Here is a 27,816-nt window from a genome sequence, read left to right as displayed (position 1 = left end):
TTTAGTTTGAAAATTGCTAAATCTACCATTAGGACTCTTAACTCTTATGGTGATAAAAACCTTAGTTAGACAAAATAAGGATTCAGAAAATTTTAAGTATTTTTCTTAAAATGAATATTAGCATATGGCTAGTCTAGAAATAATGAGGCCACTTTTTAAGCATAAATATATAATCGGATTGTATCTTCATGCATATTTTCATATTAAGACTATACAGAAAATATTTTTGCTCTAAACCTTTGTAGAGTGTACCATGTTTATTATAACTTAATACCAAAATTTCATAAAATACAAATTTAAGAACATTCTAGAGTTTATCATAATTTTACTGGAACTTATCAAAATCACATAAATATAAAATTAAGCAGAAACTGATGAATTTTTTCTTCAGATGTTCTTTAAGAATCTCAAAAACCTTGAAGTTTGCTGAAAATAGAAATTCATAAAATTAAACATGTTGGAAACCTAAGTTATTGTACATTTCTAAGTACTTAATTTTAAAAATAGGTCATTACATGCACATTGTTCCAAATTCAAAAGGGGACAGAGTGAAAAATAAGTCAGTCTCACACTCTATTTCTGTTCCTGGAAGCAATTATTTATCCTTATAAAGACAGTCTAATCATATATAAGCATCTATTGGGGGGGGTATATGCTTTAAAAACATATACATAAGTAGTAGAATACAATGAACACTTCTACACCTTTTTTCAATCAGTAATACATTTACCTATAACTTTTAAAATTAATCCCTTCCTTTAAGGCTTTGAAATTTAAATACATTCGAAAAGTTCTGAAGAAGTAGACACATTTAAGTGGGGACCCATTTATTTATTTATTTATTTATTTATTTTTATTTTATTATTATTTTTTTAAAGATTTTATTTATTTATTTGAGAGAGAATGAAAGACAGAGAGCACGAGAGGGAAGAGGGCAGAGGGAGAAGCAGACCCCCCGCTGAGCAGGGAGCCCGATGTGGGACTTGATCCTGGGACTCCAGGATCATGACCTGAGCCGAAGGCAGTCGCCCAACCAACTGAGCCACCCAGGTGCCCCATTTATTTATTTTTTTAAAAAGATTTATTTATTTTAGAGAGAGTCTGGCCGAGGGGCAGCAGGGGAAGGAGAGAGAGTCCCAAGCTGACTCTACGCTGAGCCTGACACAGGGCTCGATCTCATGACCCTGAGATCACAACCTGAGCCAAAACCAAGAGTCAGATGCTCAGCCCACTGCGCCACCCAGGCGCCTCCATATGGGTAACCATTTAAACTGTTTGTTTTGCTATTATAAAAACTACAATAAAAACACCTGTATCTACTTTTATGCATAAGCCCAAGTATACCTGTAAGATAAATTCCTAGAAATGTACATGCTGGTATATACAGTCTAGGTCTTAAAAAATCCTGTCAAATTGCCCTCCATAAGGGTTTTTACCACTTTTTATTCCGACCAACTATATGTGAAAATGGGTATTTCTCCACTACATCACCAATACTATGTTTTAAATAAACAACGTATGAGAGTCCTTGCTGAAATAGGGTTAACCTTACCTACTTTAACTACATTTCTGTGATTAACGCTATAATATGATTTCACAAATAATGTACCAAAAGATTTCTTCTTTGGAGAAACTAAGTAGCAGGAAGACCAAATGATTCCACTATATCTTGAAATTTTTTTCTATTGTCTCAAAAATAGACGTACATCAACTTGTTTGATCAAGCACTAAAAAACTATAGTTTGGAAATCATGTCAAGGCTTTTCAGTATCTGAGTCTATAAAGAAGATAAAGGAGGGGCACCTGGGTGGCTCAGTCGTTAAGCATCTGCCTTTGGCTCAGGTCATGATCTCAGGGTCTTGGGATCGAGTCCCACATCAGGCTCCCTGCTTGGTGGGAAGCCTGCTTCTCCCTCTCCCACTCCCCCTGCTTGTGTTCTCTCTCTCGCTGTGCCTCTGTCAAATAAATACATAAAATCTTAAAAAAAAAAAAAAAAAGAAGATAAAGGAACCAGCTATTTCAACTCCATGAATGGTGAGCATCAACTCAAGTCAAGGGCTATATTAGAAGCTTTTAAGGAAGACAGGTACAGGGCGCCTGGGTGGCTCAGTTGGTTAAGCGACTGCCTTCGGCTCAGGTCATGATCCTGGAGTCCCTGGATCGAGTCCCGCATCGGGCTCCCTGCTCGGCGGGGAGTCTGCTTCTCCCTCTGACCCTCCTCCCTCTCATGCTCTCTGTCTCTCATTCTCTCTCTCTCAAATAAATAAATAAAATCTTTAAAAAAAAAAAAAAAAAGACAGGTACATATGTGACTTCTAATACAATGCGTAGAAACTATCACAGAGTTCTGTAAAAAGTGCTTAGAACAAAACAATTCTGCATGGCAGCCAGGGAACATTAACCAGAAATGTAACTGAAGTGTCTTGCACTATCCTAATTAATAAATCAATTAATTTCCTATTGTGGTTTACTTATTTATATCCCAGCTCATTTTTTAAAAAAGAATATGAAATGGTTTGCAGAGACAGATATAATAAAAAGATAAAAGTAAATGAGGAAATTCAAGTAATGGGAAAATACAGTTCAGAAAAAAAAAAAAAGATGAAGTCAGGGCTGCACCCAACATTTACGCTAGTAATTACTCCGCAGGTAGAGGAGTAGGCTACACATTTGGTTGTGCTTCCTAACAGCTAAAGCAAAGGGAGTTTATTAGAAGATTCACAGTCTCCCCTAAGATAAACATAAACAGTTGCTTGGGATAGACACAGAATCCTCTTGTCCTGAGCCCTGCTGAAAGTTCCCAGTATTGGTTTTAATAGCAGAGTAAGTTTCACATCAAATTGCAGTTCAGTAAAAGTCACTCTAAAGGTGGACAAAATATGCTCCCCAGACAGCCCTCAGTAAAATCCTGGGGTCACAAAATCAAACGCCCTCAGGGGCATCCAGGTGACAACAGGCAGCCAAGACTCTGGAGGCAAGTGCTTGCTCTTACCTAAGGGCATTCCAAATCAATTTTGGTTTTTCAGGATTCAACATGGGCTAGGTAAAGTCAAACACTTTTGGGGCTTATAGAATAGTGTATCTGTGACCTTAATGACCGTATCTGTCTGGTTATATTCATTCCAAAAACCAAGCAGTGTGTGGAATACAGTAAGAATCAAATATATGTCAAATGAGTAAAAGAGGAAAACTTACAATATCTCATAAAGTGAATGGACTTACATCTTCCATGAGTACTGAGCAGCAAGAACAATGCATAATTGTTTTTTCAAGAAATATATAAGAGGGGCACCTGGGTGACTCAGTTGGTTAAGTGTCTGGCTCTTGATACCTGCTCAGGTCATGATCTCAGGGTCCTGGGATTGAGCCCTGAGTCAAGCTCTGCACTCAGCCAGGAGTGTGCTTGAGGATTCTCTCTCTCTCCTGCCCTTCCCCACCATACTCAGGTGCATGCGCATCTCTCAGATAAATAAATCTTTAAAATATACAAGAAACTTAATCATGGTTTCAAGGTTAGGAAGCAGATGTATTTTTTCCTTTACAATTTTATACTTTAAGCACTGTTTGAAATTTTTATCATGTACTTGTGTTCATTTTTATTTAAATAAATATGTTAATTACCAAAAAATAAAGACAACTGGGCTGTGTGTTCAAGATTACATTCTCTGACAAGAACCTGCAAGGCAGTTATTTGGTCACTTGTTCTTATCTAAGGTGGGGAGCTTTTTCAAAATATGATTAACTGAGAAATAGCATGTTAGGATGCCTGAGTCCAAGAGAAATAGTGTCAATAATGCTTATTCCTGGGCCCTACAACTAGAGAGTCATTTGGTAAGTCTGGAGTGGGATCCTGGAACTTAACACCCCTTCCCCAGGAGAGAGCACGAACACAGTCCCCCACTACCATAAATTATGCATCTAGATTTCCCACTTTGGGGAAATCGCAGGGGTCAGCACATAGGGAGTGCAACGGATAAGACTCGCCCTGGGAAAACCACTTTCATGATCATGGTATCTCCCCTGCCAGGGTTAAGTGAGAACAACATTTTTAAAAAGGATCACAGAGGGTTCTGATGAGGGTAGTCTATAGATCACCCTATGAAAACCACTACCCGCCCCCCGGGTGGATTATTCTTTATTCCCAAGACAACCCCCCAACCCCAACCCCTCACCATCACCACACTAACACCCCGGGTTCCCCACACACACTTCCTTAATGTCAATTTAAGGCAGATTACCTAGATTTTGAGAATCAACCACGTGGAGGGTGGGGCTGACCTCTCAGAATAATAAACATCATGAAGAGTCAGCCTGTAAAAGAACTAGCCCACCTCCCTGGCTGGTCTGACATAGCCCTCAGAAGACAGTTCTTAATCTCTTTTATCAAGTATATACAATTCTGTGTCCCACAGTATGACCAGAAGTTCAGCCTGAAACATTTCCAAAGGACCACTAGACATTTTTTAAAACCTCAACACACCTATAGGACATCTGATTTTCAGCAATACGACGCCAAAAGACAGCGCCTACTTGCTGTTTCTGGAGGTACACTTACCTATCTTCTACTATCTTGTTGGACGGATAAAAAACTTTGAATGAAAATCCACTTCTTGGAAAAGAGCCCTTTGGAGAAAAAAAAGTGCCAGTAAGTGAATACTCAACTTTGTAAAAGAATTCCTATTTTTAAGATTAAATTCCTTGGTCATGACTTTAAAGTTATAAATAAAGTAAAAAAGTATATAATGATGGTGTAGGAGGTGGTGGTTTACTGGCCTACAGGAAGAGAAAGTGGAAAAATTCAGATATAAGGTGCTATCAAATAAAGCAGTAACTATGAGAACACCCAAAGAGTTAAATTTAAATAAATAGCCTTATTGTGAAAGAACAGTGGAAAGTGAATAAAGATTCTATGAAAATCAGGCCGTAAATTTCAAACCATGAAACCAAATCCATTGACTGTGCTCATCTTTAGAGCAGTTCCCAACCACTGAAAATGTCCCCCAGGGGACATCTGGCAAATATCCTAAGACATTTTTGATTGTTACAACTGGGGGCTGCCATTGGCATCTAGGGATGAGGGGCCAAGGATGCTGCAAAGCGCCCTACAATGGACAGGCCAGTGCTCCACAACAAAAAATTATTTAGTTCAAAATGTCAATAGTTCCATGGTTGAGAAACCCTGTCTTGGAGGAAGTTGGACAAAATAAATGAGTGTTTGAGGAAAGCAGTAACCAACAGTCATGATGTTTCTAGAAATGACCTAGATGAAGCAAAAAAAAGTATTACAGTCTAAAATTCACAAGAATCAAGGAAACAGATTAAAAGTCACTAGTGAAGATACTGTTTCACATCAACAATATTTATGCAGTAATCATTGCCAAAATTTGAAAAGGCAATCATACTTCTGTAGAAATTGTATCCCAGTAAGAATTTCCATATTCATCAGGCTTACGCATTTCTGGGACTTGCACAAATTTCTAAAAATCAAAATCATCCACAAAGGACATTAATATATTTAAAGAGACTGAGATATAGGCTCTGAAAGCAATTCCCAGAAAGGAATCCCAAGGCAGTTACTTTGAAGGGGAAAATACTCATTTGGATTTATAAGCTTTGGTGTATTTTTTTTTTTTTAAGTCACATTACTTTATAGTCACATGCTTTCCTGAACATTGAAGAACTTTCTGTGTATACCAAATTAATTCAATGTTTCACTTATAGTACATTTTTATACAACAATTTTACTAAATATATATTTTTTAAATTTAAAGAAAAAACACTCTAATCCTGACAAACTAGGACTATATAACATTAACTATATTCTTACAGGGTTTATGCAGAGGCATTCTGTATTGGTCAGAGTGAAAGGATCATATTTGTCTGCGATGACAAGGAGATCAGGCACAGGGTACACTCTTAAAGCATAGTCATACGCCCAGTACACTGGGCAGACATAAAGGGGTAGAGGAGTCAGGTGTCCTTGGGATAAGATAGTCTTCACAAACTATAAAAGAATTATATAAAACAAATGTCAGTTCATTTGTAAAAGTTAAAACTGCTAACAAATCATTTTAAATTAAATATCAATTACCAAAATGACTTACAAAATTTGAGAAACACTTGGGAGGACTTTGAATCACAGAGCTTTAGGAAATACTGATACAAAATGATACTAGGGGTGCCCAGGTGGCTCAGTCCATTAAGTGTCTGCCTTCAGCTCAGGTCATGATCTCAGGGTCCTGGGATCAAGCCCCAGGTGAGACTCCCTGCTCAGTGTGGAGTCTGCTTCTCCCTCTCCCTCGCCCCACCACTCTCTCTGTCTCTCAAATAAATAAAATCTTTTTTAAAAAATGAAATGAAATTAACTATCCTGTATTTTAGGAAAAATCTGTAAGTTTTCATTTAATACCATGTATCATAAAAGCTACTCCCCCAAATAGTCATATTGGAACAATTATAGCTGTATAATAAACTCAGTTACTAATTATGTTCATCTAAAAATAATTCCACAGCTTAAGTAATGCCAAGAATAGATATGCAGCCTACATAAACTTTAATGTTATAAAATAAATACTAAACATGCTCTGTATGATCTACTTCCACATTTCCCAAAGTGGTACAGGGGTTACATGTAACCGGGGATTGACAAGTTTATGTCAGGGAAACTTGAAGTTACAAGATAAAACACTACACATCCTCCGGGATGGGGACATACCATATAATGGATGTGAGGAACATAAGCATTTTTTTTAAGACAAATATACATATATTTTGAAGTACAACGTAAGATTTATGAGTTTTAAAAGCAAAATAGGAAGCTTCAAAAAAATTTCCTGTTTGTTCTAAGGTTTTCCTCTGCCCATTAGGGGATACTTCAGTGAGAAAGTTGAGAAACACTGACTTAGTAACAAAAATTAACTTACTAACAAAAGTATGTTCAAGTTATTTTGAACTATAAATAAACATAAAAGGGCAAATTATTAAGTGGCTTAAAAAAATTTTATATAATGCAATACTTAAGACAGTTTAATAAAGAAGACTCTTAACTTACATGATTAGGAATATCCAAATTGCTACTAGGAAAACGGACACAGTTTCTGCACATTTTATTCACTAAGTCTTCACGAAAGACAATAATTTCTTGTGTACAATATTGAATTCTGAAATGAAAATAGTTGTTGAATTTGACTTCCTCAGGAAAAAATAGGAGATAGTTTAAAAGGCAAAATGTTTTATGATAGGGCGCCTGGGTGGCTCAGTTGGTTAAGCGACTGCCTTCGGCTCAGGTCATGATCCTGGAGTCCCTGGATCGAGTCCCACATCGGGCTCCCTGCTCGGCGGGGAGCCTGCTTCTCCCTCTGACCCTCCCCCCTCTCATGTGCTCTCTCTCTCTCATTCTCTCTGTCTCAAATAAATAAATAAAATCTTAAAAAAAAAAAATGTTTTATGATAAAAGCCATTCCCCCTTCCCATTGTTTACCACAGCAAAAATTCAGCTAGAATCTATCTATTAATCCACTCATTCAACAGTAATTTATTGAGCTCTTCATATGTGTCTGGCACAATTCTAGGGATGAATGAACAAAACAAAAAGATCACAGTCCTCGTGCAGTTTATATTCTAATGGAGGCAGGACAGTCTGAGAAAATAAACAATAAACATGATAATTATATAAGGATATTGGGAGATGTATGTATGTAACTGTATGGGAAAAAGAAAACAGAAAAAGAAAAAGAAAAACAGGCTATTAGGGATTGATCATCTGTGAGGAGAAAAGGGCCAGAAGGCTGGACTATTAAGTGGGATGATCAAAACAGGCAGGGCTGATAATGGAGTCTGATTTGAGCACAGACTTGAAGGAGGCGAGAGACTTAGTCAAGCAGATAGGTGAAGGAAGTACACCATGCAGACGGAGCGGGTACAGCAGAGCCCCGAGATGGAGCATGTCGGGCATGTTTGAGGAACAGAAAGGAGGCTGTAGCGACTGGAATAAATGAGGGAGGGAGGAACTCGGAGAGGGCACAGGAGGCTAGATCATGCAGGGCCCTGACTACCACTGCCAGGATGCGGGCTGTTACTGAATGGCGCAAGGGGGTCCCATCTTTCAGGATCAGTAAGGAGGATGTGATATGCCTGTGTGTCAAAGGATCACTCTGACACATCATTAAGAACAGACTGTAGAAGGAGGGCAAGGGGAGAAGCTTGAGACCAACTAGGAGGCTACCACAGGAATCCAGGCAAGAGAAGATGGTAGAGGGTCATAGAGGCAGAGGTGGTGAGAGGCAGCCAGATTCTGCATATATTTTGAAGACTTCCTTCAAATTTTTGAAGGACTTCCTGAAAAACTACATGTGAGAGAAACTCAAAAGTCTTTGGCCTGAGTGACTGGAAGGATAAAGGTACCACAAACTCTGATAAAGAAGGGTACAGAACAGGTCGGGAGCTGACAGGGCGATAGGTAGATGGTACTGAAAGCCTTGGGAGTGGATAGGGTCACCAAAGGAGTGAATGCAGGCAGAAAAGAGAGGAGAACCAAGGACTGGGGGTAACAGCCTATGATTACAGTGAGCGGCACATGCAGTAAATGCATAATCTTTTCACTTATCCATTGTAACTTTTCTTAAAGGATGTGTAATGAGTATATCAGTTTTTAAATCTCCATCTGTTTTTCAGCTTCTAAATTCATTATTAGTCAATTAAATCATGTTAAAATATTTTTAAATTTTGAGAAACCGGGATGCCTGGGTGGCTCAGTCAGTTAAGCATCTGCCTTTGGCTCATGATCCCAGGGTCCTGGGATTGAGCCCCACATCGGGCTCCCTGCTCGGCGGGGAACCTGCTTCTCCCTCTCCCACTCCCCCTGCTTGTGTTCTCTACCTCACTGTCTCTCTGTCAAATAAATAAATAAAATATTTTTTAAAAAAAGTTTGGAGAAACCTAAAATAAAGAGAAATTTTCTCTATCTCACAGTACTCAAAGTTCGGAGACATGGTTTAAGAATCAAGTTAATTTTAAAATGAAAGGAAAAAAAGTGTAACACAAAATGGTAATATTTACCTGCAAGGATTAGTAGTAAAAACTGAAAATGGCACTCTTTGTCTGAATTCATTAGTGATGCTTTCAGCAAGTGGTGGCCTATAAAAACAATTTATGTGGTAAAGAATATATCTTTGAATGGTACAAATTTTTTTTATTGTTAGAAAAATCTAAACAAAACTTACCTTGGTAAGATGGAACCAAATCCCGGATCCTCTGGACCAGGTACAAACACAAAACGACTACTAGAGCAAAATTTAACATAATTCATTAAAAAAAACCAATTATTGCAACACTATCCAATAGTCTAAAAACAAGTTATTGCCTTTAATTCAGTAATGAATTTTTAATATTTTTTAAATTTCATGCATTTTAATAAAAAAGTCTCCAGACTAACACTGTTCAGCAGACCTTTCTGTAGTGATGGAGATGCCTGTATATACACCGTCCAAGTACCGAGTGCTTGAACTATGGCTAGTGTGAGTGAATTGTAAATTATACTTAACTTTGAATAATTTGAATTTAAAGAGACACATGTGGCCAGTGACTATCATACTAAAGAGTGCGGCTCTAGATATTTAATGTCACTAAGAAATTCAAAATATAGTTGAAAGTATCACTCTTCCTTTTAATATTTTTCACTATAAATCTCTAGTACAGTGTAACATACATTATCGTAATATGAGGATAATTTTATCTCTTAGCATACTAATTTTCTCAAATTTTTCTTTCATTTTTTTCTTAATAATCATGGATATCAAACAGAATTCATTTTTTGTTTTTAAAAAAAAAAAACTTTTAAGGGGCGCCTGGGTGGCTCAGTCGTTAAGCGTCTGCCTTGGGCTCAGGTCATGATCCCAGCGTCCTGGGATGGAGCCCCACATCGGGCTCCCTACTCGGCGGGAAGCCTGCTTCTCCCTCTCCCACTCCCCCTGCTTGTGTTCCCTCTCTCACTGTGTCTCTGTCAAATAAATAAAATCTTTAAAAAAAAAAAAACTTTAAAAAATATAGCAGAAATCATTACCTCTGGTGGATATTTGGATATTCACATATTATGTCTGCCAAAGTTTTTAAGGAATCTAAAATTTTAAAGGGATATTAAATTTAATTTGAATATAATACACACAAATATCAAATATTTGATTAGATACAATCCTACAGCTTTTAAATGAAATTAAAACATTATAGATCACTTCTTATCAGTTTAGTTTATATAAATGTAGAAATACTTATTCAGTAGATCTTTAATACCTTTCAAAGCTTGAACTTGATTTTTTCCATATGGTGCAGATGAAAAATTACCACACAGAATAAAGCAGGTTGGAGGTGCTGGTGAATAACCTAAAAATAAGAGAATAAAATGAATATCAGTTTTTGAGTCTAGAAATCAGATTAAAACCCCTCATAGTTAAAGGGGTTTTTTGTTTTGTTTTTTTAAGTAAGCTCTAGGTCCAACATGGGGCTTGAACTCATGACCCTGAGATCAAGAGTTTCATGCTCCACCAACTGAAACGAACCATGAATTTTTTTTTAAAGATTTTATTTATTTATTTTAGAGAGAAAGTGAGTGAGAGAGAGAGAGAACAAGAGCTGGGGTGGGGGGCACAGCAGGAGACGGAGAAGCAGACTCCCCACTGAGCAGGGAGACCCACGCAGGGCTCAATCCTGGGACTCCACAATCATGACCTGAGCCGAAAGCAGACGCTGAACCAAATGAGCCACCCAGGTGCCCCTAACCATGAATTTTTAATAATAAAAACTTACTAGTTTAATAATAACTTATTTTAATAACTATTATTTTTAAATAATAGTAGCAATGCTGCCCATTTATTGAGCACTTACTATATGCCAGGACCTGCAATGGCTTGATTTTCACAACATCCCTATAAGCTAAGAGAGAGATTAAGTAACCTGCCCAAGGTCTAAGGCTGCAATTTAAACCCACTCCTGTCAGACTCCAAAGCCCAAGCTCTTATCCATTCTCATACTATACTTAGGACTAATTCTTATTTCTCATGAATACACACACAAACACACAGAGTAATTTTTCAAATGTAAAAATTTAAGTGTTTAAGATGGTTTCATTTAAAATACCTCACGGGGTGCCTGGGTGGCTCAGTTCGTTAAGCGACTGCCTTCGGCTCAGGTCATGATCCTGGAGTCCCTGGATCGAGTCCCACATCGGGCTCCCTGTTCGGCAGGGAGTCTGCTTCTTCCTCTGACCCTAACCCCTCTCATGTGCTCTCTCTCATTCTCTCTCTCAAATAAATAAATAAAAAAAATCTAAAAAAATAAAAAATAAAATACCTCACTGCTGAATCAACATTTACTACTGAAAGATAGACAGAAAATAGACTACTCAGAAAGATACATTTTTTAACAATTTAGTTTTAAGATATGACCCCTTGTACTGAGTTCAAAAGAGTAGAAAAGAATGGCACCCACCAGAAAACATGGTGTGAAGTTTGCCCAACACTTCTCCTTGGTCTAACCAAACATCAGATATAAACACAAACATGGCATCTTTATTCTCTTCTTCTAGTTGTTTAAGTTTTGCAGAAGTCTTCACAGACGTATTAGAAGGCCCTCCAAAAAAATTAATATTTCCATAGTATGCCCTAGGTAATGAGGACACAATATTAGCTTCTACCCTATATTCTGTTGGAGAGGGTTTTTTTCTTTCGTTCTTTTTTAAGATTTTATGTTTAAGTAATCTCTAGAGATCGAGAGTTGCATGCTCCACTGACCGAGCTAGCCAGGTGCCCCTTTTTGGAGATGTTTCTCTAATAATCTTACAAATTTAGCTTCTTTCTCTCTAATGAGGTTATTTTCCCCTCTGTGTACATAGTACCATGAAAATATACTATTTGTAGCACTTGATAAACATTTAAATGTCCTAAAATAAGAAATACAAAAACAGTAAATAAATACTTAATAGGTTGTATCTGAGTCTTTTAAAACTGACTAGAGCAAATATTAAAATAAATCATAAGCAGGCAGGGAGCCTACTTGTAGAAAACAAATTAAGTCTTTATGTTAACATGAAAGTTATATTCTGCTAAGTGTTTTCCTATCTCTTATTTCAGTTGAACTTCTAATCAACCTTACAGATAAGTGAGACAGGAAGACTAGAAATCTTTCCCATAAAAAGCCAAGGTATGGAGATGAGACTGAAAGTTGTCAGGAATCAATGTGCTAGTTTTCAGTTACATACACAGCCCAGTCTTCTGACTCTCACTGTCTATTACTTTTTGCATCTGACACAAAGCCTGAGCCCTTATAATAACTGAGATACGATATCCTATCTTACATTCACTACTGCCAATATTACAAAATTCCCATAGAGCTGCAGTCCAGCATCTTATACCTCGTAGTACTAGAGGGTTCCGTGGGTGGAAATCCGAAGGCATTGACATGAAACACCTGATCTTCAAACCAACCTGAAAAAAGATAAGTAACAAATCACCTTCATTTGTCCAATTCTCCTTCTCATTTGAAAGAAAGAAACTGGAACACAAAGCAGTAATGCTAAACTTTTGTCTCACCCTCTGTCAACTAACTACAGAAGTTGCCAGTCCCCCCAAGCTACATAACAGCTTCAGAGCCAAAGACAGTCTCAGTTCTATATAAAAAAAACGTCATGAAATAGAAATAGGTTCAGAAGTAAAACTTGCCACTTCTTAATTTCACAATACATGTTAGAGTACAGAGAGATAAGGTATAAAGTTTAGGAAATGCTTCATTTTATGACCCTATGTAAAATCTGGGGGTTTTTTTCCAACTTTATTAAGATGTAATTCACATGTCATTACACTTTACCCTTTAAAGTATACAATTCAGTGTTTTTTTTAGTATATTCACAAGTTGTACAACCATCACCACTGATTTCAGAATATTTTTATCACCCCAAAAAGAAACCTCAGGCCCATTTACCAGTCTGAGAGTTATTTAATGTTGTCAAAAGTATGCTCTTATAAGCAATGTTCTCTCAAATTATGTTAATATATTTTAACCAAGGTAGAAATGCTTTTATTGTAATATGATGAGGAGGACAGGAAAAAAGTATACTGACTTACCTTCTGCTAAGACAAAGCATGACTCTGTGTATAAGCCACTGTGGAACTGGTACACAACAGTTGAGGAAAATATTTCTGTGCTTGAGGTGATGATAAAGTCAATACACATTCTGGGCCCAAAGGCCTTCTAAATAATAAATGCAAAGGCTTCACACTTGAAACTGTGAATAGATGACAGCTTTAAAAATTTTAGGTTTAAATGTCCCATGTCTGATTCTAAGATGTAGTTTGGTAAAAGTGACAGTATGGCATTCTTAACATGTTCTAAACTTCCTCAGTGATTTGTTTGGATTCTCCAAATAAGGGAGAATTAAAGTTTTTTTTTGTCTCTGGCTAGGATTAGGTCTGGATTGCTGTATCATCGCTATATGGAAGTTACAGTGGGAACCCAAATAGGCTAACTTGAGGATGATATGGAATCAATATCTCCAACTCATGTAACATAGATTTAAAAAAATAAAAATAAAGGGGCACCTGGGTGGCTCAGTCGGTTAAGTGTCTGCTTTCGGCTCAGGTCATGATCCCAGGGTTCTGGGATCAGGTCCCACACTGGGCTTCCTGCTCAGCGAGGAGTCTGCTTCTCCCTCTCCCTCTGCCCTTCCTCCCTGCTCATGATCTCTCTCTCTCAAATAAATATCTTTAAAAAATAAAAAAAACTACTATCATCAATCTCAATCAAGAGGGCGCCTGGGTGGCTTAGTTGGTTAAGCCACTGCCTTCGGCTCAGGTCATGATCCCAGAGTCCTGGGATTGAGTCCCACATCGGGCTCCCGGGGAGCCTTCTTCTCCCTCTGACCCCCTCCCCGCTCATGCTGTTTCTCTCCCTTAAATAAATAAATAAATAAATAAATAAATAAATAAATAAATAAAATCTTTAAAAAAAATCTCAATAAAGGAAACCATAAATAAATATATAAAAAGGATATAGCTTTACTAAGATCCAGTTGTACTGTTCCTGTAGGATCTTCCAGAAAAAATTTTCCCTAAAAACGTTAAAAGAAATATGTCTGTATTTATGTAAAAATGAATACTAGGTGAAAATAATTAAAATACAACATTGACAACAGAAAACAGTAGAGTACAGTAGCTTTTTTAAAAATGAGCAATTCCTCATCTAGGCGTTTCCCTTTGCTAGTCTGGTCGCCTCAGATTCATCACTTGACTGAGACTGAGCCTCCTCAAGGGTACACGGAGAATGACGGCTGCAAATCCAGAGAGGGCAAGCAGGACGCTGGCGGACTGCCCTGCGGGCCTCACCAGATACCTCCACCTGACAGAGTCAACAGTGTCCCTCTCCCAGGGAGCAGGATGTGGTCTGCAGCCTTGCTTGTTCAGAAACTCGGTCCTCTTGGTTCAACCAGAGGTCACTGGGGACTACTTTCAGACCACGCAAATCAGTGGCCTGTATAAGACTCTCCTTCCTGATGTCCAGTCAGGAAACAGGATGCGGGGGCAAAGGCTACTTGCTAACTGAGGCAGGAGCCTTCCATGAAGAACACGGCCCTGTACACTCCGCAGGAGTGCTATAGTAACTGACATTTCACCAGTCCCAAGGCTGAAAACAAGTCTGATGCTTATTAAGTTTAACTCACCTCTTTTAATTGGGTTATCATTCCAAGAACAATCACATCTCCAATTTTGGTTGTACTGCCCAAGAGGGTTTCTATTGTTTTAAGCTTAAAATAAGACAAAATAAATTCTTAAAGACTGAAAGTAAGTTTTTTGAAGAAACGAATATTTTTATAAATAGGTAAATTTTGAGTACACATTTCAGTATTTACACCACTGTACAGCAGAAAATCAAATAAAACTCAGAAAATAGAATTTATCCTATAAAAAGCTAAAATACCAACTCAGGCTCTTAGCAATGAATGACTCAAGTCTCATACCATATTACAGCAGGTTCCCCCTTAGCCACAGTTTCACTTTTCGTGATTTCAGTTACCCTCTGTCAACCATGGCCCAGAAGCAGATGGTCCTCCTTCTGATGAATTGTCAGAAGGTCAGTAGTAGTCTAAAGTTATGTCATAATGTTTACATCATTTATCTCACTTCATCTCAACATGTAGGCATTTTATCATCTCACATCATCACAAGAAGGAGGTGAGTTACAATACTATCAGAAATTTTGAGAGAGAGACCACATTCACATAATTATTACAGTATATTGTTATAATTGTCCTATTTGAATATAAATTATTGTTGTGAATCTCTTACTGTCCCTAATTTATAAGTTAAGCTTTATCACAGGTATGTATGTGTAGGAAAAAACATGGTATATACAGGTTTTGGTGCTATCTGTGGCTTGAGGCATTCACTGGGGGTCTTGGAACATATTCCCCAAGGACAGAGAGGGACTGCTGTATTCTGAATAATGATAAGTGCATTTACCTTTAAAATATAGAAAAGAATATAAATTTTATTTATTTGGTCAATACCTCTTGCAAATTAGTGGGCTATTTAAAAAGTTATATTAGTATTTTGGAAGGTTGTCATTATTATTTACATTCTCAATCTGACCATTATATTTTTTCATTAAGTTAAAGGTGGTAATGATTAGGACACTATTTTTAAAAATCTTTTCTAGGGCGCCTGGGTGGTTCAGTTGGTTAAATATCTGACCCTTGATTTCAGCTCAGATCATGATCTCAGGGTTGTGAGAGCCATGCTGGGTGAGGAGCCTGCTTAAAATTCTCTCTCCTTCTCCCTCTGCCCCTCCCCCCACACCCTCTCCCTCCCTCTCTAAAGAAAAAAAAAACTTTCTGATGCTTTTCTTTTTTTTTTTTTAAGATTTATTTATTTATTTATTTGATGGGGGGGGTAGGGAGGAGCAGAGAGAGAGGGAGAGAGTCCCAGCAGACTCCGTGCTGAGCTAAGCACAGAGCCTGATGGGGGCTCGACCCCACAACCCTGACAGTGACTGTGTTGCTGGAACAAAAGGGAACAAAGAGTATAGGAGTATAAAAGTGGGAGGAGTGCATGTGACAGAAAAAATTCTCCCTCTCACCTCTTCCTCAGGCCCCAACACCCCTGTGGCCTGTCTGGCTATCTCATTTATCCTATAAATATTGTTTCCTTACTGCCTTAAGTAAACTTTTCACTTCAACGGATAGAGCACGTCTTAGCTGAGTAAGTGTGTGGTGGTCACTAGAGGGATGGGCTGCAACAAGACCAGGATTTTGGAGTTCGAGTGAGGGGAGGAAGGGTAATGTTGATAGTTGATCAGAAAGCCAATGTCATATCCAGCAAATAGACCAGGAGGACTAGGGATCTGTGTTGGTGGCCGGAGACCATCTGGGGGCTACCACAGTCTCAGGGCCTGTCCCAAAGAAGGAAGTGGTAGCTTCTATTAGAGATTTGCAGGACCCAGGACCCAGGGCATGGACTTGATTAACAGTGAGCCTGCCCAGGTCAGTTAGTTGGTTAAACAGTTACCACTGATTCATTTACATTTAAATTTTAATAAATTAAAATTAAGCAATAAATATTTAACTTGTATACTTACACCCCCTAAACAACTAGGGTAATGTTCTAACCTGGAATTTGCTTCCGGTTTCATCAGGGTGAGAACCTATCACTGGAGGAGTAAATAATTCATGTCTGTGGGTCCTCTATAAAAAAAGAAAGATTCACATGAATTACTGAATCAGACATTTTAAACTAAAATTCATTAAAATAAAATTTGAAAATTCATTAAAGTAGTACTCTGACAAAACACTGTCCTTAACCTAATGTTACTACCCCCTAGTCTCAACAAATTTGAAAGCCCCCATATTTTAATATACAAATACTTAGCAATGCAATTTTGAAAATAAAAAAAGTATTTAAAATAATTTTTTTTTAAAAGAAAAAGCTCTATTGTGTAGCTGGCAGCAGTGCACTCTCAGCTGAGGATATGAAGACAACAAACCAAGTGTCAGCCTCAGAGGACAGGAGTCTGTGAGAGAGAAAAGTCAAGGGCCACCATACAACAAAGGACCCCAGGCAGAAGGGGGCATTTAACGAGACCCAAAATGATAAATAAGACTTTGCTAGTAAGAAACCAAAGAGACAAGACATTTCAGGCAGAGGAAGGGATTTTATACTCCTATACTCTTTGTTCCCTTTCTTGTAACTCAAGAAAGAGTTACAAGAGTAAAAGAGTATTTGGGCAGTGATACAAAGTTTAGTATAGTTGGCTCGCGAGGTGCACAAAGTGGAGTGTCAGACAAGGTAAGAGATGAGCTGGAGCCTCTGTTTGGGGAACCATTCCCCCCGCCCCACTGTGGTCCACTGAGTTTAGCCAGGGCTGGTGTCCCTTCCCCCTTCTGTAAACAGGCCACTAAGGCCTAGTCAATCAAAGTCCTCCACCCCTTAGCCAGTGAATGGTTCAGGGTTGATCAAGCGCCTCAAGCTAAGAGCCGCTAGGAGACTGTTGCTCGAACTACGAGAAGAGAAGAGCTCCCTTTCCAAGTGCTGCTGAGGCTACAGGGGTCTCTGTCATCTCATAGGGAGAACTTGTTTGAAAGTAAAATCAATTTTTTAAAAATTGCTGGGTGATGGAAAGAGATAGATGCTTCATGACGTGTGAGATCCTGGATCCAGCCGTGCTTGAAACTGGTGGACCTCTAAAGCCAATAAATGCCTCTTTCTGTTTTAGTCAGTCTGAGTTTCTGTAATCTCCAGTAAAAGAGCCCTGACAATACAGACTGTATGCCAAGCCAGGAAGTGTATCTTGTAGACAATGGAAAACAAAGATATTGAAGTAGGATAATAATACGATCAGATTTGCTCTCAGGGAGATAATTGCAATAAATAATGTGAATGGACTAAAATCCAACCCTTTTATTTCACAGATAAGAATAAATGAGGCTCAGAAGGGTTAAGTGACACACCCAAAATAATATAATAGGCTTTAGAATGTAATTTTTAAGGGGTGCCTGGGTGGCTCAGTCGGTTAAGCATCTGACTCTTGATTTCAGCTCAGGTCATGATCTCAGGGTCATGAGATAGAGCACAGAAACAAAAAAGAAATGCGGTATTTACTTGAGCATCTTCTCTATGGAAAGCACTGTGCCAAATGTGGCAGAGAAAATAAACAAGGGGTGTCTGATAACAGGGATAAACACCCCAAACGCAAGGCAGGGCTAACTCTAGTAAATGCTGTAGGAGACATACTGACATAGTGATTTAAAGCAGGAAGAGATTGCATCCAACCGATCAAGAAGAGGTTTAGAAAAGAGGAGGAATTTAAGGCCTTTCCAGAATTAGGAAGGTTTCAGCAGCAGAGAAAAGAGGGAAGAGCAGGCCAGAGAGTGAATAGTATAAGCAAAGTTACAGAAGAAGGAGAAGAAATGAACAATAATTCTGTATTTCATTTTTGGTTCCAGCACAGAGGAACTTTTAGAGGAGAAGTAGAGATCTGGCCAAAAAGATGCAGTGGAAGATCTTAAACACTAAATATAATCTGTATTTAATTCAATAGGCAGTAAGCCTCCTTCTTGAAAGACTTTTGTGCAAAATCACGACACTACCAGAGCTCTACATCAGGAAGACTGATCTGGCAACATTATGTAGGTGATGGAAGCAGGAGAGAATAGGCATCCCCAGTGCTCACCCTCTTCATCCTTTTTCAGGCTTCCTCCCGCTGCCCATCCTCTCCTTGAAACCTTCTTACGCTTCTGCCATCTAACACCATCCTGGCCTGGCCCCCTCAATTCTCTCCTCTTCCCTTCTGCCACCGCCTCCCCATAGCTGCCTCTCTTTCCCAAAGGGCCTCATCCATCCCTGCACTACTCCTCTGGGCAGATGGCCCCTACATCTCTCTCTGCCCAGATCTCTTTCTTCAGCTCCAGGTATACTTTTCACCTGACATCCCAGTGGCAACCTTAACTCAAATGTTTAAAACAGAACCTGCATCATCTGCATCATCTTCCCCAACATTCCCTTTTTCTTTCCTTTTCTTTTCTTTTCTTTTTTAAGATTTTATTTATTTATTTGACAGAGAGATAGCGAGAGCAGGAACACAAGCAGGGGGAGTGGGAGAGGGAGAAGCAGGCTTCCTGCCGAGCAGGGAGCCCAATGTGGGACTCGATCCCAGGACCCTGGGATCATGACCTGAGCCAAAGGCAGACGCTTAACGACTGAGCCACCCAGGCACCCAACATTCCCTTTTTCTTATTTGTTAATGTATTATTCTACTGTCCTACTCTCTCGGACTCACAACCTTAATCATCTCTGAGTTTTGCTCTCTCCCTTCTCCTTCACATCCACTCAGTCACCATAAATGATGGCTTCCACTGCTCCGGTGGGGTCCCCCTGTCTACAACCCTTGCCACTTCCTGCCCCCCCCACCCCAGCTGTCATTTCTGGCAGGACTAATACCACAGACTCCCCTAAGTCTTCTCTCGCATTCTTAATTCATCTCAAAATCTTCTGGGAGAGAAGTGCTCACAAAACCCAGCTGTGATTGGGTCTCTCTCTGATATTCCAAGGCTCCTTGTACCAAGAAACCAGATCCCAACTGCCGAGAGCAGCATCCAAGGCGTTCCCACAATCTGGCTTCCACTTGCGTTTCCAAACCTATCCTATACAACTCTTCTTCATGAGCCTTCCTCCAAACACAAAATGGACCAACTGCTCATCATTTCCTGCAGAGTCCACTATTTCCCTTTGCTGTGTCTTTGTTCACACTGTTACCACCACCTTTTTCACCATTTCGTGATCCACCATGAGATCAAAGCAGGCAAGGCCCATGTCAAATACCATCATTTCCCCAAAGGCTTCCCTTCTTTTTCCAATGAATACATTCTGTTTGTATCTCTTTTACAGCACATATAAAATTCTACTTTATATTTATTTGTGTCTTTAACTTCACAGACTGTAAGCTGCTAGAAGCTAGTATAGTGTAGTAGGCAAAGGTTGGGCTCCAGAGTCAGACACACTGGATTCAAATCCTGTCTATACTGACTATATGTGATCTTTGGTCAAGTTGCTAAACTTATCTAGGTCTCAGTTCCTCATCTGTAAAATAAGGATAATAGTGGGGCACCTCGGTGGCTCAGTCAGCTAAGTGTCTGCCTTTGGCTCAGGTCATGATCCAGATCAGCCCCGCTTCTCCCTCTACCTCTGCCCACCCCCACCCATCCCCCGCCCCCTTGTGCTCGCTCTCTGTCAAATAAATAAATAATATTTTTAAAAAATAATGGAAAAAATGAGGATAGTAGCATTTATACATACACTGACGTTGTGATGATTAAATGAGGTAAGTATGTCCACAACATGCTAAACACAGTGCTCGGCATATTAAAAGTAGGTAATAAATATTAGCTGCTATTTTTATCATCACAAAAACCATTGTTTTTATTTCTGTATCCCCCATATGGTTTCAAACATAGAAAGCCCAATAAGAGTCTATTGAATGACAAACATTGGACTATAAAATTCCATCCTTTAATTAACACTAAGTCTTACCTAAGCTTATACAGTCTCATCTCCCCCCTCAGCTTACCTGATGCAAAATGGTATATCGTTCACGAAACAGCTCTGCTTTATCTCTTGCTGTTCCAAATAAATTTGGTGCAGGGTGGTTGGTCATTAATAGACTAGAAAGAAAGAAATGCCTATTTATACCTATCACAATACACAAAGGTAGGCCAAAAATGAATCATGGACTATATGCCTTCTGAAAGAAATGTACATCTGAAATGAGCTTAAAATCAATAGATGGTATACTTACGGAAGAAATTTTTTTCTTTCTGAACTGTACACAAAGCGTGGAATATCAAATGCTCCTATGATATTGAAAATATGTTCTCTGAAAAACAGCCCACAAAAACACAGACCTGATTTACTAAAATATAAGAATTTTAGGTGAGCATAAAAACTTTATTATAATCTTATGGTATACGAATGTACTTTCCACAGGTCATATACATAATTTCTTAGAGGGTCAGAATATGGGGGCAAAATCTTCCTCTCAGAGACAAGAAAGCATTGCCAACACTCTCAAGCAAAAATAATCATCATCATCATCATCATCAAGTTAACTTCTAATTAAGAATGTCATCTGTTGAAAAAGAACATGTATGTATAAAATAGTTATATCTTGAAAGAAATCTCTCCCCATGGGTACTACTGTTATGAGCTATAATATTATTAAAGAATATAATTCACTTCCAACAATTTTTTAATCCAAAATACTACGCAAAAGTGTCCCAGAAACCAGGTATAAAATAGAAAAAGAACCCCCAAAATACTGGCCACATCCTTGACGCTTATAGTGTTACAGAAATTCAACAAAATAACTTACTTTTAGACACTGTTAATAACATAACTGTGTTTGAACAAAGTTTTAAAAAGATTCACAGCACTACTGCATAAATATTCCAACCTAAAAAATCTTCCCTAAAATTTTACCTTTTTATCTCCCAGATTGAATATGGTCAAAAACATTCTTGCTACCCTGGTGGTAACACCTAGTATAGAGTAGCAGAGAACCTATGGACTTGAAGAAAACCTAGATTCCAGGTACTGTTCCACCATTTTTTATGGATCAATCTTGACAGGTTATTTGACTTCTCATGCCACTTCTTCATCTATAAAAATGAAAGCCTCTCTTATGCTATAATATAATAATTTTCTGACAGCTGAAGTTGCAAAGACTGTTTACCATTCAGTCCCACTGGACCTCTGCATTGGCTAACTGTGGCATATAAAGAGCTAGAAAGAAACAAGAGTTAACTTTAATGCTTACTTTATGATTACAATCCTTCCCCTTCGATACAGTCATTTTGAATTTCTATTGATGGCTTTAGGGGTATGTCATTGTACCCTAGTATCTTAAGTAATGAGTTTGCAAGGTGAAAATTAAAATTGCTCAATTTCTTGGGGCATCTGGGTGGTGGCTCAGTCTAAGTGGCTGCCTTCAGCTCAGGTCATGATCCCAGGGTCCTGGGATTGAGCCCCGCATCAGGCTCCCTGCTCAGAGAGGAGTCTGCTTCGCCCTCCCCCTCTGCCTGCCCCTCCCCCTGCTTGTACTCTCTCTCTCTCTTTCTGTCAAATAAATAAAATATTTTAAATAAATAAATAAATAAATAAATAAATAAATAAATAAATAAATAAATAAAATTCCTCAATTTCTCTGTTTTCTTACGGTAATGACTCCTGCCAATGATCCCCATTGCCCCAAAGAGGAAAAAACTATTAAAGTTAGGGCGCCTGGGTGGCTCAGTCGTTAAGCGTCTGCCTTCGGCTCAGGTCATGATCCCAGGGTCCTGGGATCGAGCCCCGCATCGGGCTCCCTGCTCAGTGGAGAGCCTGCTTCTCCCTCTCCCACTCCCCCTGCTTGTGTTCTCTCTCTCGCTGTGTCTCTCTCTGTCAGATAAATAAATAAAAAATCTTTAAAAAAAAAAATATTAAAGTTAATACTCTCTATCCATTTTCCCAGTTGTTCTCCTCCCAGTTAAATCCTGTGAATTTGGAAAGAAGTATATTCAAAAGAGGAAAGGAAAGAGGGACACTTAGAAATAAAACCCAGAAAAATTATTGCCATATAAATTCCTAAGCTCTCATAACATGAGTTAGCGGAAAGAATCATAAAACTAAGGTTATACCCTCCCTGCCATTTACCATGTGACCCAACGTAAGTCGCTGAATTTCTCTGGACGCTGCACTTTCCTAAGAACAAAAGCAAAAGTATACTTCTGAATATTCAATTCAATTTGTTGGCAGCATACAGAATATAAAGTCAGATCCGATGGGTAGTGGCAAAAGTTAGTAATGGTATAAACAACACTGTAACCTCAAATCCCCAGGAAAAAGTAGTAAAGATGAGTCACTTAATGAGGTTTATAATGCAAGCTATCACTTAAGAAGAAACACTAAGAAATAACCACTGTAAAAATACTGACCACTAATTCTTTCCCCAAGAAAATCATTTAAAATAAGCACTTCAGGGGCACCTGGGTGGCTCATTTGTTAAGCGTCTGCCTTCGGCTAAGGTAATGATCCCAGGATCCCGGGATCGAGCCCCACATCGGGCTCCCTGCTCTGCGGGAAGCCTGCTTCTCCTTTTCCCACTCCCCCTGCTTGTGTTCCCTCTCTCGCTGTGTCTCTCTGTCAAATAAATAAATAAAATCTTTTAAAAAAATAAATAAATAAACACTTCATATCGCCTGCAGGGGGAAAAGTTCATTTTATCCACATACATAGTTTCGTCTACAGACTGACTGCATTCCTGGACCGCCGCTTCCACCACAGACCGTTCGATCATGTTTGATGACACTGAAAAGAGAATTTTGAAGTTCAATCTTAGAAACAGGCATAAAATTTACTTATTTCCACAGATAGCTTTTTTCCTAAAAATAATCTGCAAAGACTAACACTGAGATTCTCATTACATAGTTTTCAGGACAAAAAAAAGGGTTAGGTCAGAACAATAATACAAGCCATATCTCAAAAAACCTTCATCTCCTACACTCAAATACGCTTATAATATCTTAATACATAGCCAAATGACTTACTTTTCTAAATACTGTCTAATAATATAAATTCAGTTATACAAACACTTCTGTAAACTCCTAGGTCCAAGGTTACATTAGTAGAACTTTCTATCACCAATGCTACATTTCCATAGGCATGATAGTAGAAGATATAATAGCTACCACTTATTAAGCCCTCAATAAATGTGTGACACTATGCTCAATACTTCACAAGCATTATGCCATTAGATTAGCTGTCCTTATAGATAGATTGTTGTTCATATGCTAATATGTAAAAGGGGGAGGAAGTGCAACTTTGAGAGACTGAATAAATTGCCCAGCTAGAAAATATATATGGCAACACAAACCCACACCTGATTCCAGAGTGGGCACCCTTGAACACTTTGTTATGTTCTCAGGCAAAATACTATGCGCCATCTTAAAGGAATATATACTACTTTTTCACAATTAATAATTTTCTAAATTTTCAACTATAAAGCAGTTTTTAAAAGCAAAGGTATATTTAAAATTCCGCCTTTAGAATTGAAAATGAGACATAATGGTAATCTCTCCTGTATCATGGAACGTATGTCCTCCTACAAAATTGAAGAAACTAGCATCGATACAACACCTGAGAGCAAGCCATACCTGCTTCTGTCCCTCAGTGTTCTAGAAACACTGGACGTCTGTACCTAGAAGAAAAGCATTTCTCCTTTGTAGGCCCAGGCTTGTGGTAAAAGGTTAAGTATTTAACAGAAAGATCCCTCGAGAAAGGCTGAAGCCAGAAGGAAGAATTAGCCCTGCTCACTTATTCTTTTTTCCCCAAAAAACTTTTAGGAGTACTGAACCTCAGTAAGGCAAAGTAGTAGGCATGCAGAGAGATAAGAGTGACCGTAGGGACCGGATCAGAATCAGAAGTCAAGGGCAGGACAGCTAGCAGTGAGAGCTCTGTGAGGGGAAAGAACTGTAAGGGTCTCTGGGGAACGTCCTGAAGTTGCAACGGAACCAGAGGTTACCCCTTGGGAAGAAGTGCTACCATGGGTATGTCTCATATCACTGGAATATCTTAATATGGAATCCTCAACTTCCACTTAAATCTATAAATCTAATCGAGAATGTAGAACTATATTAACAATGTGAGAGCTATCAGAAAATATTACTTACACGGTTGCTTTTCAACTGCATCGATGATCTTCTCCAGTGCATCTTCAAGCTCTACTTCACTGATAGATTCAAGAGCTTCTGTGAGGTACTTAATGGCTTCACTGGGACAGAAAGAAAAGATGAGGCTCAAAGTTTTATGCCCAAAACTGACAAACACTCATCAATGTGGCATTGAAATTAAAATCTATTCACTCTTCGCTGCAAGCAGTGCTCACCTCTCCCTGTCCTTTCTGAACAAATTCTTCCTTTTCTCCCCTGCAACATAACCATTCTTAAAGCCCCAAATCACATCTTTTTTTAGGAAGCCTTCCTAGACCAGCCCTACCTGCTGCAACCTCCCCTCCCTTCTGAATTATTAAAATTCCTATACACCTCAGATCTGACACATCACAATAGCTTTGTACCAGTTATCACCTTACATTTAAGTCAGGGTTTCATTTGCTTCAATGTCCTGAACATAACAGACACTTAAGTATATATTTATTGATTTGCTAATGCATCTGCTTAAAGTAAATTCCAGTAAATTCATCACTGTTTTCAATTGTAAAATTAGAAAATTAGACTAGAAAAAACTATGACATATGAATATAGTCATAGAAGCAACACTCATTGAAATCACAAGAATCTCCCTGCTCCAAAAGAACTCATTAAGGCTGAACTTAAAAAAAAAAAAAAATCCATACGAATCCCTGATTTAAATACCAATTGGGCTCAGAATGAAGACTGTCTAAACAATTAGCTAATTGCATGCCATTCTGTTTGTAGAATACAACTTCACACTTAATGTCAATGTTATTGTTAGAGTCATCATACTAATTGTTCTTAACTTGGGTTGCTCAGTGATTGTTTTATGTGTGGGTATCATGACTCTCCAATTTATCATGATGCTAATTAAAAACTAGAACCGTGCCATCCTCTGGCAGAGTGCCAAGCATTCTGAAGGTGGTCCATAGATATTTGATGAGTAAGAAGTCCCTAAAAATCACACACATTTTGGGTGAATGGTGGGAAAGTTCTTAGGATACAGGATCTGGCCCCTGCCAAATCTCCTTAGGCTCCTCCAGTGCTCTCCTGCCTCAGGGCCTCTATATGGTCATTTCTCCCCACTCTTTTCTTCACCTACTCAAGTCCTGTTCATCCTTGAACACAGTTCAAACCACTTCTTTAATGAAGTCCTTCTTTAACTCTAGAGCAGTTACCTTGTTATACATTATCAGAGCACTTCTTTCTTGGGATCCTTTTCACAAGTGAAACTAAATAACTGTGAAATACTTAATATCCATGGTAGACAGACTCCTAAAACAACCCGTAATAACCCATGCCTCCTGGTACTAACATCCATGTGCAGCCCTTCGCCTTGAGTATGGGCTGGACCTAGTAATTTGCTTCTAACAATAGGCTATAGTAAAAGTAATGGAGCATTTTCTTGTATTGTATTTTTAAAAGTAAAATTTTTAAAACAAGATGTCACTTCCTTGATTAGGTTACAAAAGACTGTGACTTCTGTCTTACTCTTTCTTTTGCTGACTTTGATGAAGGAAGCTGCCATGTTGGAGAGGACCACATGGCAAGGAACTGAGGGTGGCCTCCAGCCAACAGCCAGCAAGGACTGAGGCCCCAAGTCCAAGAGTCCTGGTGGAACTGAATCCTGCCAACCACTGAATGAGCTTGGAAGCAAATCCTGTCCAACTGACATTTGAGATGACCCTATCTTGACTGCAGCTTTATGAGAGACCCTGAAATAAGAGAACCCAGCTAAGCCTATCTGAATTCCTGGCCCACAGAAAACATGAGATATTAAGTGTGTGCTGTTTTCAACCTCTAAGTTTTGGGGTAATTTGTTACAGGGCAATAAGTAACTAATACGCTATCTGTCCCCCAAGCTCCACAGTGTCTTATTCTCTCTTGCACTCCTTGCCCCAGCACAGTGATCTGAGGATAGACCAAAGCCTATAAAAGCTATAGTGATCTGGCTCAGATCTGTGTAGACAGGATTTCAGCATATTTCTGACTAAATTAATTAATGAATGACAGCTGAATATTAGGTCAAATTCTAAGTGAAAAGAAAGAAAAGTTAATTGATCAACTGCTCATGTTTGTAAAATGTCAGGGATCAATCGAACAAAATTTGTTATTTTCTCCCAGAGCACATCCACTCTTGCCCTTGTTCACCACTAAGCCAAAAGCAAAGTTAAAAGGCTCATAAAACTCACTATTTCAAAAACAAACAAAAACTCTCCACACACAGCGAGTGCAATCATAACCTGGTACAAAAAAAGTATATTCCATCCAGCAAGTATTTAAATATGTATCCAAAAAAAAAAAATACTGTATTCTAAAAAACAAAACAGACTTAGTGAGAAAAATATTAGAAAAGTGCATTCTGTAAGTACAAGAAAACATGATTATGGCCAGGAAACCTATCAGATAAGTTCTAAAGGGAATGCTTAAGGGGGTAGGAGGGAGATCTAGGATCGTGCTTCAAACTTACCCACTTTTTAACTCTCTGGGAATTCTCACTCAGGAATAATACCTAACCCAAAATTGAGAAAGGGGAGGGCTCCTAGTTTTCACAAAATAAGGTGACAACTACTGACTCGCATATGGGCTTTCCCAGGTCGCTCAACTGATGATTCACAAACTACGTGAAGTCGCTCTGCTATTATTCCCATTTTGCTAAGGCACAGACTTGGGGGAGGGGAGCTAAGTGCCCAAGTCACAGTGCCAATAAACGGCCGCCTCTCCGGCTCAATGGGGCACATGCCGAAGGACAGCCACATCCCACCCGGGAGAAGCGTCTCGACTCCGCGCGAACGTCGGGGAAACCTAAGAAGGAATCGCAGCCTTTAGACCCTGCCACATCAATTTCACTTCTTCAAGTTTTTGAAGGGTCTCTGTGATTTAAGGCCCAGCGCCGACGGGCGCGCGGCGCGCACGGCTGCCCGGCGCGGTCGCCTGGCCCTGGCTTTCCCGTCCCGTTAACTGCCCCGGGAAGACTCACCCCCGGAGCAGCAAGCCGCGCAGCTTAAAGGCAGAGACCGCCCGGCTTCGTAGCCGCTCCGGCGCCATGTTCGCCTTTT

The 27,816-nt window shown here is 39.0% G+C and overlaps 1 protein-coding gene and 1 non-coding gene across 4 annotated transcripts; both read right to left on the bottom strand.

Annotated features, from left to right (window-relative positions):
• Nucleotides 1–250: 250 nt before the first annotated feature.
• POLE2 (DNA polymerase epsilon 2, accessory subunit) lies at nucleotides 251–27,816 on the bottom strand. Of its 3 annotated transcripts, none has more exons than XM_034993160.1 (19): nucleotides 27,738–27,816; nucleotides 24,737–24,837; nucleotides 23,300–23,375; nucleotides 20,830–20,907; nucleotides 20,602–20,695; nucleotides 16,649–16,723; nucleotides 14,705–14,788; nucleotides 14,039–14,095; nucleotides 13,113–13,161; nucleotides 12,404–12,476; nucleotides 11,482–11,654; nucleotides 10,288–10,377; nucleotides 10,061–10,115; nucleotides 9,222–9,281; nucleotides 9,058–9,135; nucleotides 7,052–7,160; nucleotides 5,828–6,004; nucleotides 4,556–4,623; nucleotides 251–426 (listed from the first exon to the last, which is right to left on the bottom strand). In XM_034993160.1, exons 1-19 carry the CDS (start codon nucleotides 27,803–27,805, stop codon nucleotides 408–410), a joined length of 1,584 nt encoding a protein of 527 aa, XP_034849051.1. In that variant the 5' UTR covers nucleotides 27,806–27,816; the 3' UTR covers nucleotides 251–407. The 3 variants fall into 3 exon arrangements, with proteins under 3 accessions (XP_034849051.1, XP_034849052.1, XP_034849053.1); XM_034993161.1 differs by having other exon boundaries at nucleotides 9,222–9,278; XM_034993162.1 differs by lacking the exon at nucleotides 27,738–27,816 and having other exon boundaries at nucleotides 23,300–23,388; nucleotides 24,737–24,815.
• On the bottom strand, nucleotides 3,873–4,037 carry LOC118002720. Its single transcript, XR_004677115.1, has one exon. It is a non-coding gene; the product is annotated as a U1 spliceosomal RNA (small nuclear RNA).

The sequence above is a fragment of the Mirounga leonina genome, unplaced genomic scaffold (assembly GCF_011800145.1).
Source record: "Mirounga leonina isolate KUSES-001 unplaced genomic scaffold, KU_Mleo_1.0 Mir_82, whole genome shotgun sequence".
Lineage (NCBI taxonomy): Eukaryota > Metazoa > Chordata > Mammalia > Carnivora > Phocidae > Mirounga > Mirounga leonina.
Note: the sequence above shows the minus strand (reverse complement) of the source record. Positions and strands in the feature narration are given on the sequence as shown.